The sequence below is a fragment of the Juglans regia genome, chromosome 11 (genome assembly GCF_001411555.2).
Source record: "Juglans regia cultivar Chandler chromosome 11, Walnut 2.0, whole genome shotgun sequence".
Classification (NCBI taxonomy): Eukaryota; Viridiplantae; Streptophyta; class Magnoliopsida; order Fagales; family Juglandaceae; genus Juglans; species Juglans regia.
The window spans coordinates 417,526-435,656 of record NC_049911.1 but is presented as its reverse complement, the minus strand read 5'-3'; the positions used below and the strand labels follow the sequence as shown (position 1 = coordinate 435,656).

Sequence of the window (18,131 nt, the reverse complement as noted above, 5' to 3'; positions counted from 1 at the left end):
GGGTTGTGGCCTGTGGGTTTATCATAAATTTATCTTCGGATAAAATGACAATTCTTGTTTTTGTCATAGGAGCTTCTTGCTTTTTTGTTGGATGGGCTCCATGAAGATCTCAATCGTGTAAAATGCAAGCCTTATATTGAAGCCAAAGATGAAGATGGGACTAATGCCAGAGAATCATTTGGATCGTAATAACTCCCTCAATAGCATGAGCAAGACGGGACTAATTAGATGGGCCAAGTGGTGGGTGGTACAATCTTTTAATTCTACATAAGTTGTATACAACAGCAAAGTAGTCATTAGGATTTTATAAGTTGTATTACATTTTGGAAATTAGATAGTTATATTGTATATAGGAAATTTATAGTTTATGTATTGCTTGGAGAATCATCTGTTTAGGCCTTACTTTTTTTTATAGTTTATTTTTTCCTAACAAAAGGAACAGGCCGATAATACTTTTTATTAGTTTAGAAATAGTTTTTTTTTTTCACAAAGAGCTGAAATAAATAAAATTATTTATGTTTGTGGGTGCCTATTTTTGTGCATTTTTAAATTTTGTAGATGATATATTGTAAATTTAAATTGCTCAATTACCAATATTTACAAGTGTCGATAATGCAATATCTAAAATGTTGAGATTGTAATTTATCAGCATTTGAAAAAGTCGGTAAAATAATGTTTAATTATTGGCATTTGTAAGTGTTGAGAATCCAGTCTCCAAATGCTGGGACTAAAGAAATTTATTGGCACGTGTAGACGTCAATAAAATAAAACTACATTTATTCATGATTATCGAAAAATAAATAATCGACTAATTACTTTTTTGACATTTGTAAGTGTCAATAAAATATTCTAGAACGGTACGGGAGTATAAATATTTGCCGACGCTTGTAGACGTCGATAAAATAAACTACCTCGATTGGTGGGTGCTTATTTTGATGTTAACAAAATAACTACCTAATTATTGGCATTTGTAAATGCGGATAATATTTTTCAAAATGTCAATACGAAAATAATTTACAGTCGTTTATAGACGTCAGTAAAATAATAAATGATTATTGGCATTTGTAAATGTCGGTAGCATTATCTACAAAATGCAAGTATAAAAAATATTTACTAACGTTTATATACGTCAGTAAATTAAAAAATAATTACTAACATTTGTAAGTGTCAGTAACTAAACGTCGGCTGAAACAAATATTAACGACACTTATACACGCCGGTGAAAAAAAAAGTTGGAAAGGAACTAGTTAATTGCCGGCATTTAAAAAGGTCAGCAACATCATAAACAAAACGTCAGTATCCAAAAATGGGATGGTGGCGTTTACATAAATGTCGGCAAATAATATTCCCGACCCTTAGGTGCCGGCGCTTGGGTTGTGCCAGGAAACAAACGCCGGTAAAAATATTACCGGCGTTTATTGTCCAATTGCTGGCGTTTATGTGACGCCGACAAATTGCCCTTTTGACTATATATACACTAATAATAATTCAACCTGTGATCAGTACCTCAGCATTCTTCAATACAGAAATCACATCTTCCCAGAGCCACAACCTACTATGCTTGCCAGGATCTTCCGGAAATTCACGACGAACTATATTTTGGCCCATTTCTTGTAGCAAGTCATGCATCCACAGTTTTCTCCCAACGACGCTTATGAGAGATTTGTCCACAAGTACATCTATATTTTTTTTGCAATCTGGAAGGTAACCTAAACCTTTTAGTATATCCTTTATGCTATTTGTGTCCTCTCCTCTGAAGAAACATGCAATGTCCAAGAATAATTTTTTCTCCATATCCCCCAGTTTCTCAAAACCTATTTCCAGTATATCAAAAATTTCTCTATCAGGATTGGATTTGAGTTGATCCCTTGAAATTTCCCATATATCTGTCGATTTACCAAACAAGGAGGAACCCAGAACTTTTAGAGCTAGAGGAAGGCCGTCTGCATAATTTACAAAATCGATGGATAGACTCAAATAATTTTGTTCGGGATAGGATTTCCCGAAGGCTTTCCGACTAAAAAGTTGCAGTGCTTCATCAGAATCTAATCCACTTACCGTATATATAGCTTGCACTTTATTGCTTGTCAACAGCTGTTTGTCTCTACCAGTTACAATTACCCTGCTCCCTTTTCCAAACCACTCATGCTCCCCTGCTAATGCTTCTAGTTGACTTGCTTTATTCACATCGTCCAAAATAATAAGAACCTTTCTCCCACGTAGTCGACTCCCCATATTTTTTGTCACTGCATGATCATTCCATACATTTCCTACTGTTTCTCTCTCCATGATAAGGATGTCCGAAAGAAGTTTTCTTTGTAAATAAACTAGACCATGTCTTTCGGCTTCTTCCCTGATATTATAAATAAAGCTATAAGCTTCAAATTTATATGAAATTCTGTCACAAATGAGTTTTGCCAAGGTGGTTTTGCCCACTCCACCCAACCCAGATATCCCTATAAACCGAACTTCATCCTTCACCATGTTCAGTAAATCCATCACTTTCTCCGCACGTAATTCTATTCCAACATGGTCCCTGGAATTAACACTCGAAAGTTGGCTATTACCTGCATCCCTATTTACGGTCGCAATGATCTCTGCAATAATCGTTGATTCATACCTGTAAAGAAGGGATCATCACGGCAATAATTTTGATGACATATATATATAATGTTTTCTCTGAATATCAGATAACTTTATATAATAAATTTATAACCTTACTATAGAAATAGGAATTCAGAATTCTAAATACTTGGGATCATATTTTTCTTTTCACTTTACACGGCCCTATTGGCCATGGAAAATAACATCCCAAACGAGAAAGGCCACCAAAAAGAGAGAGAGAGAGAGAAGTGATAGTGTGTTGAATAATTATTTGGTTCTCATGTTTAGAAGGAAGGAAATCTGCTCGGATCGACCAAAAGTACAAACATATGGTCTTCTTGAGAGCTGTTGTGTTTCCTGTCTACTGCAAGTACGGTTCATTAATGAGTTTACATCTCTTGTATTTTCTTACGTTTGTTTAATTCCAAGCTGGTTTCCCCTTAATCATAAAAGACATAACAAATCTCTTGTTGACTATTTCTTGATAGAGATGACATAACAATTAATTAGGAGTATCAAGCTTCGCCATGGAAACTTATAGTTCTTAAGAAAAAAGAAATCAAGTTGACTATTGCACGATAGAGTTGATCTGCGTTGAAAGTAACCAAAATGGTAGATAACTTGAAAAATAAAAACAGAACGATTTCCCAAAATTCTGCAAAATTATCTTTGTTCTAATAGGAACAAAATGAAATGATTACCGATATATATCTAAGGGCCATCCTGAGATATAGCCCACATCTTGCAAAGCAGCTTTCCAGGTTTGCAAATCCTCATTTGTAATTCTGGGATCTTGTTCATGTTTGACGAAGTCTTTTGCAAAACTACCTGCCTGTTTCCGCACATCAGCGGGATCCACATGGTAGAAAACAGGTAGAACTGTCAACCCTGTCTTTTTCATGCATTCAACGATCTTGGCGAGTTCAATCAAGCACCACCTCGAAGAAGCGTAGTTTGGTGAGAGAACGACGACCGCATGCTTGGATTCTTCTATTGCTTTTAAGAGCTCCGGAGCTATGAACGTTCCCCGCTCGAGTTTTTCATCGTCCCTGAAGGCAATAATACCTTTCTTTTTTAAACTAACGTATAGATGATCAGTAAAAGCTTTGCGGGTGTCCTCGCCATGGAAACTGAGGAAAACATCGTGTTTCCATGGAAGTGTTGAAGAAGATGATGAAGACATTGGGGAGTTTCTTTGATTGCTGGTGGAATCGAATATTGGAAACTTACATAGAGCTAGTACACGCGCACATTTACTTACATGAATAATTTACTTATAATCATGCTACGCACGACGCTTCACTTATTAATTTTATTCTATTATTTTATTTTTTTATAATAAATATATAATGTACAAGTAGAATATTTTAATTAATTTAATAAGAATAAAATAAAATAAAAAATATATATATAAAAAAAAGAAAATGCTGAAAACCATTTTGAATTCCTCTTTAGTAAAATAAGCAACATATAAGAAGTGAAATTATAGTTTTTATTTTAAAAAAATTGTGCATAGAATGTAAATATTTTATAGGACTATCAAAGTGGTTGTTGTGTAGTTTGGAGGATGCATTCATTCAAGAGCTATGTTGTTATTTCTTCAACATCATGAATGGAAACGGTACTGAATTTTTTGTAGCGTTATTGTTTCTATTGATCCATGTCTGGAGTGAGTTGAATGATCAATTCTTTTTTAGAAGTTTGATTTGTTATATGTTGTAAATAAGGCGGTTGCTCCTATATGGAATGAATTTAGAGCATTTGCATCATCAAGATAAAAATAAAATAAGATAAATATAAAAAATAGGAAGAATGATTCATTAAAAAAAAAAAAGATTATACAATTTGAAATACTTATTTCATTTCCCACAAACAAAATAACACATATTCATAATAAATAAATAAAAATAGTGAAGATGTTCCTCTTGTCCCCAAAGAGAATGAGATAAGTAAATAAAATTTGAATAAAATAATAGAAGATCGTTATAAAAATGATTCCAAATTATTTACATTTATTGGGGTCGATTATAAGAATAATAGATTAGTTCAAATAAGTTGTTTAATAATTTGTATTAAGAAAATTATAAAATAAAATGATAAAACATAATTTTTTAAATAGAAGAAATGCAATGACAAGGATAAAACAGGAAAAGTAAGAATAAAGAGGGATAAAATGGGAAAAAAATAGAGAAAAAGCATGATCAAAGAAGGACAAAATGGGAAAATAAAAATTGGTGAAAAATCACTGTTTATGTACGTATAAGCTCTTTTTATTATATTATATTATATTATATTATGGAAGAAGAAATGCAATGAGAAGAATAAAAATGGAAAAAAAAAATTGGAAAAAAAGCAAGGACAAAATGAGAAAATAAAATTTGGAGAAATGCAATGACAAGGATAAAAATGGAAAAAGAAAGAATAAAGAGGGATAAAATGGAAAAAAGGTTGGAGAAAAAGTAAAGACAGAATGGAAAAATAAAATTTGAAGAAAAAGTACCATTTATTAACCCCTAACCACTTTTATTCATAGAAAAGATATATATATATATATATATATATATATATATATATATATATATATAAAAAAGAGTGTGTGGTCCTTGTCGAATGGTTAGGTCAAAAGTACGTGTTTATTAAATTAATCGGGGTGACCAGCTTGCGATAATGAAGATAGCCTGGCTGGCTAGCTATGATCACATTGCATGTGCCATGAGAAGTATATAATATAGGAAAAATATTTGCATCAGCTCCACATCAGCACACACTCAACTTATTGAGTGAAAAAAAAAAAAAAAATGATGTGAAGTGTGTGCTGGTGTGGGGCTGATGCATAGTATTTCTCTATAATATATATGCCGTGGGCGTAGCACGAGACGGTCGGGCAAAAAGACTTTTTTATTTCTTTTTTTTTATTGATTCTTTTTTATACTTTTAAATATATATATATTTTAAAAAATTATAATATTATTAAAAAATACTGAACTCAATCGGAATCCAACTGTCGATGACGATGAGTAGCATTTTTTTTATATATATAACTATGAAGATAATATAACTAATTCTAATTAGAAATTACTAATCAAATAACAATAAATTTAAACAAACTATACGTTTAAGCAAGTTTGGAAAGTAAAGGTTTATGTTTCAAATTTATATTACAGTTTGTTTCTGAAATGACTAAATATTATATAATTGTTTCTTTCGTTATTGGAAGTAAAGTTTGCGGGCTATAGATTCAAAGTGGTGTGTTCTCCTCATTCACAGCATTTATGGAGAGAACATTGAAGTTTTTGTGACTTTGTTTTTAGAGTTAATCTAAATCTGTACCTAATTGTATAATCTATTTTTTGGTTGAACATAATTTTACAATATTTTAGATATAAGGTAAATGTTTCTACATGAAATAAATTTGGAATCTAAGCATGGTTATGAAAGATTTAGAAGCATGTTAATATAGAATAAATAAAGTATGGTGAACAAATATAAATGTAGTGTTTACATCTAATAATAATATTATTAATTTATAAAATGGGCCAGTTTATAATTTGAAAGAGTACTGGCTTATGTAAAAGATATTATTATGAGTATAGAATTTTATATTTCTAACTGACTAAATAAATGAAATATCAAAACCAGATGTATTAACATATTAAAATTAACAACTAAACAAGAAAACCATACGATCTTAGATCTGTTTTAAAAATGTTCTAATGGTAATTTGTAATATTTGTTGAATTTAGGGTATAAAAAAGAAAATTTATGTAACTCCCTATTTGAATATCGAAGATCAAATGTTTTTAAATTTATGTAACTCCTTGTGCTTTATTTATTATCATCGCAAAACTTAATCTGATTGAAAATTGTGTTCTTTTAAATTAAAAATATTTTAATTTTATAATATTTTTTATTCAACTGTTATGTTTCATTTCTTAAAATCCAATAATTACTTAATCCAAAACTACTTCTCTACTATTTACAAACTTTCTTACTATTATTCACAATTTTTTTTTTCAAGCATCTTTTAGAGTACAACTTTATGCACAATATTATTTTTATTGAGTATGTACTCTATTTTATCAAATTCTTTAATTCAAATTTCAATTTTTAAAATTTTCAACATTTCAATAATTGATTACGTATAATTATATGGGTAACACTGTAAGTATTGATGTCATTTTTCAAATGGCAAACTTATTCTGTTTATTTTGGAATTATAAAAGAAGCAAAATTATAGTGTAAAATCAACTAAGACTGGTGGAACTAATTAAATAAAATATCGTTAGTGAATGTTTTAAGCAATGATATTTCATTAATTAAAATATAATATTATTTTAAGATTAATTCGAAATTATAATTTTAGATGTGGTATCACGTGTATATACCTGTGGATTCAATATAAGTTATAACAAATATCATCTTGCATTTATATGATTTATCTTAGCATATGTTTAGATGTAAATGTGAGATGAGATGGGTTTTTTTTTTTTTTGAGAAAATAAATGTGGTAGATCCACTTTTAGAATTCATATTTGAATATTTTATGAGTTAGAAATAGCTCAAAGTCCATGGAAAACAATTATTGAGCTAGTATTCAACTATCTACTATCTCTTCAAGTGTTAACATTAAATAATTAATTTAAAAGATCCTAAAATCAGAGAAGCAGATTATATTATTTAAGACAAGTAAGAAATGTGTATGATCTCCAAGCATCAACCATTAATATTCCAACAATGACAGTTGATAATTTTGAGTTATTAATTCACAATACGAAACTAAAAAGTTAAAGGATCCATACTTTCAGCACTCTCATAAGTAGTTAGTCGTTGAGATATTTTGTTTTCACTTTCAACGTCACGGAGCTCAACCTATGTAAAAAATTCAACAATGTAATATTATAGTAAAGACAAAGCAAAGTTGTAAAAAAAGAAAGAAAAAAAAAGGAATTTATTACTATTTAATCTTTTTCAGATGAGAAATTGTAAAATATAGGAAGATATATATATATTTTTTTAAGTGATTTTATAGTAATTTTGTAGGAAAAAAAAAATTTCCTAATTTTTCTCTCTCTTCTATGCTATTCTTCCGCACTGCCGGTTCTCCTCCAGCGCAACCCGGTGCCGCCGAGCCCTGGCCATCATCACCGCCACTACCGGCGTGTTCCCCTCACGCCGACGAGCAACCCTGGCACCACCAATGTCCCCCACGTTCAGCCGTCGCTCTCCCCCACTGAAACAGAACCGAAATGGGTTTCTCCCATTTATCTCATATTGCACCGCCGTACGCGGCCACCGAACCTCACGACCACCACCGACGAGTTCCCCTCAAGCCGGCGACCAACCCAGCCACCATCGAAGTCCCCCACGCGCAGCCCTCCCTCTCCCTTGCGGAAACCGAACCGAAATGGGTTTAACCCATTTGTGTGCAGTTCCGCGGCCGTAGGCAGCCACCCAGGCCACTGCACCTCCACCAGTTGACACCGATGACAACCTCTAGCGGACCCAGCCACCACGAAGTTCCCTTTCCCTCTCTGTCGCACACTGCGATTTGCACCCAGAAACCCATTTCTCACTGCACTTGTCTCTCCCTCTTTGTCTTCGAATAAGAAAAAAATGAAGAAGAAAAAAAACAGAGATGCGAAAATAAATCGAAAAACAAAACAGAGATTGAAGAATAAATCTGAAACGAAGAAGCAACCACACGGGAAAAATCGGAAAGGAAGAAGAAATAGATTTACGTTGTTGAGGTGTAAAAAGAAAAAAACCATGCGAGAAACGGAAAAAGAAAAACAAGATGCAGAAGCCAGAGGTGAAATCAGAAGAGAATTGCATACCAACGGCGAGAAAAATCTCAAATAGCACGAATTTTTTTTTTCTTCCTCCAGTTGAGTATGAAAGTTGTTCTGCAGATGGTGGAAAAGCAAGAGACGTTGCATTCCATCTCTTGTATGAAGAGGCCAAATATTTTAACTGTCGCACTATGAAAATAGATCAATGTCAAGATGTTTCTAACTCAACGAAGAAGAATAAAATCCTGACTAAAAAGAAAGAAATTTCAGAGAAAGCAACGAGAAATCAAAAAGAGGTCGCTGGACGGAGATGACTATTAACAACTATTCACTACTGTAGATCTTATACATGCTTTTAAGTATTAGGAGGATATATATATATATACACACACGAGCAAAAACAACGTGCGCTGTACGTATACCCAATTGATAAATATAAAATATATATATATATAAAATAGTAAATGAGAAGGTGAGAAAAGAAATTTAAACAAAAATGAAACAAAATATATAAAGTGAAGAATGAAGTATAGACTTTACATACAATTTAGTGTCTTAATATTTACGTATATAATCACAACAATGAGAAGTTTAAGAAGAAGAGATTTTGAGTATTTATGACGTAGTTTGATTTATAGGATGGACAGAGAGTATGTTGAGTTTATTCTAGCGCAATTGTCCATGTTGATTCATTTCTGTGCCCAAGTACATAATCCATTTATTTTCTAAAACTGTAGTTACAATATTCGCTAAATATGGTAGGTACTCTTGTAATAATAAAAAAATATAAAGACATAATGCATTAAATATTCTACCTCGCCTGTTTGTTTGAAAAGATCAATAGTTGTACAATTCAATATTTCTTTTGCTATCAGTCAAAAGATAACAACCGCTATACATCCAGTATCTTCCTCTACTTCTAGATAGACTCGTCAGCTAAAATTAATGAGAATATTAATAATTGCATAATTTTAACAATTACTATGTTATATTTATCATGTAAGGAATGATCATTTAAAATGATTAGATAAAATTATTTACCGTGGCTAAGAGTTGCTCATGTTTTTGCAATTATAGCACACAAATTTTTCGTTGCAATATCTAGTTGTTTTATTACAATTTGTACAGGACATGTAGTGGAACTTCAAGGTGAAGGAGATGTTGCCAATCTGAGATGTGGGAGGCCTTCGGTGCAATGTTTGGAATACCGTACCGGATGGTGTATCGGTCAATGCACTAGAACGAAATATTTCGATATCGGTACCGTTTCGGGATAGTCGATATATGAATAAATTATATATATAAATATATATAAATTATATTCCAAAATAATAGTCTATATACGAATAAATTATATATAAATACATATATATAAACTATAAATAGTCTAATCTGAATTGTAGGTCAAAAAACAAGTTTGTAGTTTAAAAAAATGAAAAAAAAAAATTTAAGGCCAAAATATCGGCCGGTATAGGCCAAAATACAGGCCAGTACGAAACACATAGGATACTTGTACCAGCCACTGGGCCGATAAGAAAAATTTTGGCCGTACCGGCAGGTACAGTACGAAATTAAAAACAGTGCTTCGGCATCCCTTGAGATTGACTGCGTGCATCGGTGGCTCACTGTGTATCGTGTATTTCAGATGTTGATCGTCCTGTGAGTTATCTCTTTTATATCAAAGCTCTACTCCCTTCATGAATCCTGCATACTTTATTTATTTATTTACTTACAAAAGTAAATTTATCAATTATCACTATCCTACTCACTGCTAAAAAAAATTATCGCTATCACTCAAAAATAAGAGAATTCAAGAAAGAAATGAATTATTACTATTTTTTTGTCCCTCCCTCTCTCTTCAATGTCTGCGTGCTGAAAAATTGGAAATAATATTTCATTATTTCTACAGACTTTAATAAGTTATTTTAATATGTCAAATTTATTTTAAGGTATTTATTGTATTATTTGGTATGATTTTATATTTTTTGCAATAAATAATTGCTTAAAGTAGGTGGGATTATGCCGTAGAAATGATAGCTCCTAAGAAGTAGGACAACTACGTAGAAATTTTCTTTGAAATAAATTTATAAATTTATATAATAAGTTAAATTTATTATTTAAAAATAAAAAAAGAAAAATTTATAAATCATTTGGAAATACTTTCCCTTCTTAAGATGTTATTTAAGTTAACTGTTTGGTCATTTGGTGGGATTCTATACTTCTATTGTATGAAATTATGAGTCATCGAATCCAATCAAAAGATATCTATATTTCGTTTTTCTTTTCTTTTCTTTTATTTTTTTAAGAAAAAAATAAAAATTGGTTTCTAATATGCGTTGAAGTGAATTAAGTGCAGGAAATAATTAATGTGGGCATGCATCGTTTAGGTTGAATTAAAATCAAAGTGAAGAATATAAAATTTGAAGCAGATATTTCTTCTTTTAAAAAAAATAAAAATAAAAAACGAAGATGATTCCAATAGCTCTAGGCCGTGGACTCACCATTCGATAAAATGAGGAAACCAAAAAAATGAATCCAATAAAGTAAGAGTAATGGTATATCCCCGAGGGATGTAGCTCGAGAACCTATCGAGAAAGGTAGAAAAAAGTTTTTTAATTTTTTTTTATTCATTTTTTTATATTCTTAAATATTTTTTGGAAAATAAAAAAATTCACAACATCACTAAGTAAAATAGAAAATGAATTGGAACACAAATTCAAGACCTACATTCGGTGATTAGCATTTTTTATAAAGTAATAGATAGGATGTAGTTTAGCTCTCCACTATAATATAATTTTTTTAAAATATAAAGAGATTCTTTCAAATGTAACTTTTTTTTTTATATGTATATTTGATTCCTTATTTTGTATTTTGTTACATGAATTATGGAGAGGAAATTATTTATCATTATAAACCTTTTAAATTAATTTCTCTCTTTTGTTATTGATTTTTTATTAAAAAATATAATATTTAAATGATATGAAGAAAAAATAGATAAACTGATATATAGTATATTGTAAAAATTAATAAATAAAATAAATAAATAAATTTTGATAATGTATCTATAGAAAAAAAAATTCATAAAAACTGCAGATTTGATTATTTTATTTGATCTATTATTGACATTAGAAGAAGAGAAACACGTGAGAGAGAGTGAGAGAGCGTGAGGTGGAGGAACACCCGTGAGAGAGAGAGAGAGCGTGGGGGAGCTGGGTGGCTGGGCTGGGCATGGGGGTGGCTAGGGGAGGTCTTTAGTGGGAGGAGGAGCTTCTGGTGGTGGTGCGGTAGCTGTGGGAACTGCTAACGGTTGCGCTAGGGGGAGAAACCTGTGGGTTTCGTGCGTGGCCTAGGGAGGAGCTACGGGGAGGAGGAAGGGGGAGGTCAGGGGAGACCATTGGTGGTGCTCGGTGGAGTTGGAGGCTGAAGACGGCGGCGCCACCGTCGTGCGAAGTGAGGAACCCGAGAGGAGAGAAGGGGCTCGAGTGGGGGAAGACGGACTGCCATGAGGGGCTCGGTTTGGTGGGATGGTGTCTCACGGAGGTGTGGGGTTGAGGAGGGCGAATTCGTGAGAGAGGGAAGCTATTTCGGGTGGGGGAGAGAGAGACTCGTGGAGGCTGGGTCCGTGAGAGGTGGTCACAAGTGGAAAGGGGAGCTCGTGCGGTGGTGGTTGGTGACGAGCGGCGGTGGGCTGCTGTGGCTGGGAGGAGCCGAGATAAACGTAAGGGGAGAGGGAATACACTGGGCAGAACGAAAATTTGGGATACAAGCAGGGGCAAAATGAGATGAAAAAATGTTAGACGAAAACACTGTTCACACCTCATTCGCACTTTATATATAAGCAGATATATATATATATATATATAAAACTCGATCCTACGAGTATGAATTAACTATGTACTGATAACAGACAGCCCACACCTGAGATCATGCATGGGACAACGCTCATAAAGGCAACTATGATTCTATCCTAGAAAAAGCTCAATCAACTAAGCCATCAAGAATAGAATCCTCACTATAAGGAAGTCGAATGTTGGGTAAAAGTCTCCATACAGCTTATACAGTATATACTTTCATTTCCTAACTTTATATGAACACTTTGGGTGTATATAAACCCATGCTATACAAATCCCCATTATGATGAAAAATACTCACTTTATTTGATTTGTTCTTTACTTCTTCTTTTTTTTTATGATATCAAGAGCTAGGAAAGGCTAACGATGTTTCCTCCTATTTTTCTTCACTCATTTTGATCTCTTCATTAACTTTGAGCACATGGGTTATCCCTCCTTTAATGTTGAAAACTTTGTTAACCTTCGCTTAAACTATGAGAATTATCCCTTCTAACATGAGCGATTTTTAATCTTGGTAGAAAGCCAGGACCTTGTTGGTGTTCTCACTGGCACAAGATCAATTCCTGCTCCTTTCATTTATGATCCTGAAGGCTCTAATGATGGACATAAGGCATCGAGTCCTGCTCATCCTAACTGGAAGCAATTTGATCGATTACTTAGAGGATGTCTTATTGGAACTCTCACTGAAGAGGCTCATGGTCTCGTCATTGGCATTGACTCAGTTGCAAAAACTTGGACAACACTTCATGACGCTGATGCACAATCCTCTCAAGAACGTGCATTTCAATTGCGTCACTAACTCTCCTATATGTGTAAGTCCCCTGAACTCTCCTTAGACGACTACTTACATAAATTTAACCGTCTTTGTGATAATCTTGTTGGGATTGGAAAACTTGTGGAAGATAAAGAGAATGTTTTCTCCTTACTCAATAGTCTTGAAGCTCAATATGAAGGTTTCACTACTGCCATGCTCAAACCTCTAATGCCCTCTTATGCTAAAGTTGTGCCTCTGTTGTGAAGCTTTGATATTCGCCACAAACTTCATGCCACTGAACTAAGTAATCATGTGGCTTTCTATGGTAACAAACAAAAGGGGTCTAATTACGTCAACCACAAATGAGGCTGTTGTAACACTAACCAGAACTTCTCCTCAAAAGGCAAAGGTTTTTCTCATTAAAATAATTGTGGTTCTAGTGAAAACTTCACATTGCTGCCAATGGTGGCCCTCCATAGTGTCAAATTTGCAACAAATTTGGACATCACGCCCTTAAATGCTGGCACCACTTTGACAAAGCTTTTCAAGACACTGAGATTCCTGAAGCTCTTGCAGCTCTTACCATCCACAACTCCACCGACCACGAGTGGATGATCGACACTGGAGCCTCGGTTCATATGACTTCTAATGCAGGATCATGCAACCAACCACGTTTTGCTGAGGGGCCATAAGAAGGGTAACCTTTACACCATTCAAGCTCCACACCAAGTCTTATTTTCAACTCATTTTCAAGCTGTCAATCCAAATTTGTGGATCAATGGCTTGGCCACCCTCAACCTGCAGCAGTTGATGTTTTACAGTCACTTGGTTTAATAAAAGTAGTTGGCAAAAATAATTCTTCTAGTTGTGATAGTTGTCAAATTGGTAAATTTAGTCGTTTACCTTTTATTTCTTCATCAGACAATAAGTATGGTTTACCTTGTACAGTGTGATCTTTGGGGCCCTGCCCCAGTATAATCATTGGACAAATTTTTGTAATATACTGTTTTGATTGATGATTTTAGCCTTTTCATTTGGCTTATTCTCTTAAAAAATAAACTTGATTTCTATGATTCCTTTTGTGTCTTTATGAAATATGTCTCTTGTTAATTCTCTACATGAATTAAGGTGTTTCAATTTGATGATGGCAATGAGTTTTCTAGCAATCTTTTTGCTCATTTTCTTAAGGATCAAGGTATTCTACATCAGATGTCTTGTCCTTACACCCTGGAACAAAATGGCATCGCCAAAAGATGTCACCGAAATATTCGGGAACTCATTCTTACAATGCTCTCTCACAGTAGTATGCTTAAACATTTTTGGGTGGAAGCTTTTTCTACCGATGTGTTCTTAATCAATGGAACACCCTCTTCCACTTTTGGTAATGACTTTGCCTACTTTAGATTATATGGTCAACGCCCTGATTATCTTTCTCTACGTGTTTTTGGATCCAAATACTTTCCTTATCTCTGGTCGAAGAAAACTAATAAATTTGATCCTAAATCCTTACCATGTGTGTTTATGGGTTATAGTAGCAAACATAAAGGCTATAAATGTTTTTATCCACCAGGCAGAAGAATGTTTGTATCATGACATATTGTTTTTTATGAAAATGAATTCCCTTTCAAAAATTTTGCCAACCTTCATGCTCAATCCCACCTCCCAGGCACCATCTCTGTCTTTACAGAATGGTTGGACTCTTTTACTACATGCCATATGACTATGCCTCATTTGTAAGATGCCTCCAATTTTGCAACTAATTTTCCTTCTACTCTTGCTAATGTCTCTTCTCCTTAGGTTGCATTCCCAGGAGCCCAAGCTCCTTCTACCCTGTCTATTGAAATTCCCATTGCACCATCTCAGTCATCATCATCTCCTCTTTCCACTTCTTTAACGGATAGTTCTTCGACCACCATGACATCACCCATAGATCCTCATCTCTCCACTGTCCCAGACCCTCACTATCTCACTGAATGCTCACTCGTCTTCAAGCATTTATTTGAAAACCCAATCCCAAGTATGCCAACTTACACACTACTTTGTCCTTGCCACAGGTACCTAAAAACATATGTGCTGCCTTCAGCCATGAGTATGGAATCGTGCCATGCATGAGGAGATTACTGTTTTGGAGAAAAATAATACCTGGACTTTGGTTCCTCGCACCCCTGACATGCACATTATCTGAAATAAATGAGTTTTTAAACTTAAGCTGAATGCTCATGGTGAACTTGATTGTCTTAAGGCTTGCTTGGTGGCCATTGGCTACCATCAAATAGATGGTGTTGATTTTCTTAAAACATTTTCTCCAGTTATTAAATTTGGTACTCTTAGAACGGTCTTATACATTGCTCTTGTGTGCAGGTAGGAAATTCGACAATTAGATATAAAAAATTATTTTCTCCATGGCTACCTTCAGGAATCTATTTTCATGGAGCAACTGTCGGGGTTTCTCGACCCTTCCTACCCCAATCATGTTTGGAAAATTAAACTGTGCTTTATATGTCTTAAAATAAGCCCCAAGGGCTTGGTTTGATTGTTTTAGTTCCTTCTTACTTGAGTTTGGTTTTTCTTGTTGTATATCTGACCCTTCTCTATTTTCTTTTTGATCCCTTGATGCAACTATGTTCCTCCTTTTATATGTGGATGTCATTCTTCTTACTAGTTCCGATGCATCAGTAATGAATCACTTTGTTCAGGCTCTACATGGTGAATTTAATATGAAAGACTTAGGACTTTTGCATTACTTGCTCGGTATACAACTTACTCATAATTCTCATGGTCTTTTTCTAGCACAGACTCAATGTGCCTTGGATATCTTACGTCGAGCTCAGATGCCAGATTGTAAACCAGTTGTCACTCCCATTCAAATCTAAGGACTTTGGAGCTTCTCATTCTTTCTCGAATCCTAAGCTCTATTGAAGTCTAGTTGGGGCCCTATGATACCTCACTCTCACGCCTCCCGATTTGGCTTTCTGTGTCAATTTTGTTGCTCAATACATGCATAATCCATCCCAGGCTCATTATCAAATGGTCAAGCGGATTCTCCAGTCTCTACTTTCATCTCTTTGCCAAATCCACACTTGACCTCTATGCCTTTGCCGACGCTAATTGGGCTGGATGTCTAGAAACACGCTGCTTCACCACTGGTTTTTACACTTTTTTCGGTTGAAATTGTATCTCCTGGAGTGCCAAAAAGTAGCATACCGTGTCCCGCTCGAGCACTAAAGTCAAATATCGAAGTCTTGCTCATACTATTGTCGTGATGACTTGGTTAACTGCTCTACTTTGTGGTCTAGGCGTTCCTTTAGACAAGACTCCCTTGCTCCTTTGTGATAACCTTAGCGCCATTTCATTTAACCTATAATTATATCCATCATTCTCGAAGCAAACATATCGACATCGATTACCACTTTTTGCGAGAACATGTTGCCTTGGACCTCATTCAAACACGTCATGTTCCTACATCTCTTCAGTTAGCCGATAGGTTCATCAAGCCCTTATCGCACGCCCATTTGATGGGCGTTGCAACCAAACTGAACCTTCAACAGTAGCTTAGTTTGCGTGCCTGAGGGGGGTGGGGTGATAATAGACAACCCACACTTGAGATCACGTATGGGACAATGCCTAACAAAAACAACCAGAATTCTATCTCACGAAAAACTCAATCAACTCACCAATCAAGAATAGAATCCTCTCTACAAGGAAGTCGAACGTTGGCTAAAAGTCTCCCTACAGCTTGTACAGTTTATACTCCCATTTCATAGCTTTGTACGAACAGTACTTTGGGTGTATATAAACCTTACTGTACACACCCCATTAGAGCATTGGCAATGGACTAGCTAAATGCTAATGCAAGTCTAAACTTTAGCTAGATGTGAGAAAAAGCTTCCACATTGGACTAGCCAAAAGTCCAAAACTTAAGACTTGAGCTATAGTAAATCTTAAGTCCTCTCCAAACATAGCTAGCTACTATTCACAATGGAAAGTAATATTTTATTATTTCTTCAATTCCCTCTCTCTTTGAATGGTAAAACATGCATGGCATGTACATTATTTATTCTACTGATCGCAAATATTGATAGAGTAGATACATTATTTTTACAAAACATGAAGATTTAGGAAATATATAAATTGTATTTGTAAAAAAAAAAAATGATATTATATTATTATTTTAACTTTAAGATAGCTAGTCCAATGTAGATTCATTTAGTAAAAAATTAATACTATAGCTAAAAGTTAAAATTCTAACTAAATTTTAGACTTGGCAATCATTAGGTCATTGCCAATGCTCTAAGTATGAAAAATACTCACTTTATTGGATCTGTTCTTTACTTTCTTTACGTACCATTGTATTGCTTGATATATATCTGTTAACAGCATGCATGGTTACTGTACGTAAGTAAGAAGGCCTATCGTATTAAGTCACAGTTAATTTATTAGATCATAGAAAGAAAAACAAAGAAAAATATTGATTTTAATTCTTTGAAACTTTCCCTTCAAGAAAACCCAACCACCCTCGTCAAAAAAAGAAAAGGATAAATGGAATTTAAAAAATAAACCAACCACCCCCAAATAAAATTGTCTATGATCTCGTGATCTACTTATTATTGCCTTTTAAAAGCAAATTAGTCAACATAATTTATCTTAAAAAAAAAAAGAAAAAAAAAAAAACCCACCAACGTATGGATCGTAAGAAAAACAAAAAGGCAATAGAAGTCAACAATTAAATCTTGTTAACACGTACATTAATATGATTCATATCATAAGATTTTTCTTTATTTTTTAAACAGATAATCAGTATATAGCATCTGCATATTAGATGGTGGACTAAGTTAGGAAAAGCTGAACCAAATTAAATTGCAATTAGAATTAGGAGGCCGGAATCAGCGATTCTGTGTCACAAGCAAGCTGCGAGAATGGTGGAGCATGCAATTGAGGACCATATATAATTTGAAAGATCTGGAGGTGCCAAGTCAGCCGTGGCCAATGCATGCTATGCCGCATAGCAATATATTCAAACAGTGTGTACGTGTGACAGTGGCTATTTGGTTTGGTGTCCGGGAACTGTAGGTAATGGATCGAGTTGTATTTTTCTGACTTATTGGATAAAGGATAGATATATATTAAAAAAGA

The 18,131-nt window shown here is 34.0% G+C and overlaps 1 protein-coding gene across 1 annotated transcript; it reads right to left on the bottom strand.

Moving 5' to 3' along the window:
- Positions 1–1,488: 1,488 nt before the first annotated feature.
- Positions 1,489–3,787, bottom strand: LOC109014147 (disease resistance protein RPV1). Its single transcript, XM_018996493.1, has 2 exons — positions 3,306–3,787; positions 1,489–2,620 (listed from the first exon to the last, which is right to left on the bottom strand). The coding sequence occupies exons 1-2, from the start codon at positions 3,785–3,787 to the stop codon at positions 1,489–1,491; spliced, it is 1,614 nt and encodes a 537-aa protein (XP_018852038.1).
- Between the last annotated feature and the right edge of the window lie 14,344 nt (positions 3,788–18,131).

Coding starts and splice junctions, on each gene's coding strand:
- LOC109014147 (XM_018996493.1), bottom strand. CDS start 3,787: ATGTCTTCATCATCTTCTTCAACACTTCCATGGAAACACGATGTTTTC. Junction 2,621..3,305: donor TGGCCCTTAGATATATATCG/GTAATCATTTCA, acceptor CCTTCTTTACAG/GTATGAATCAACGATTATTG.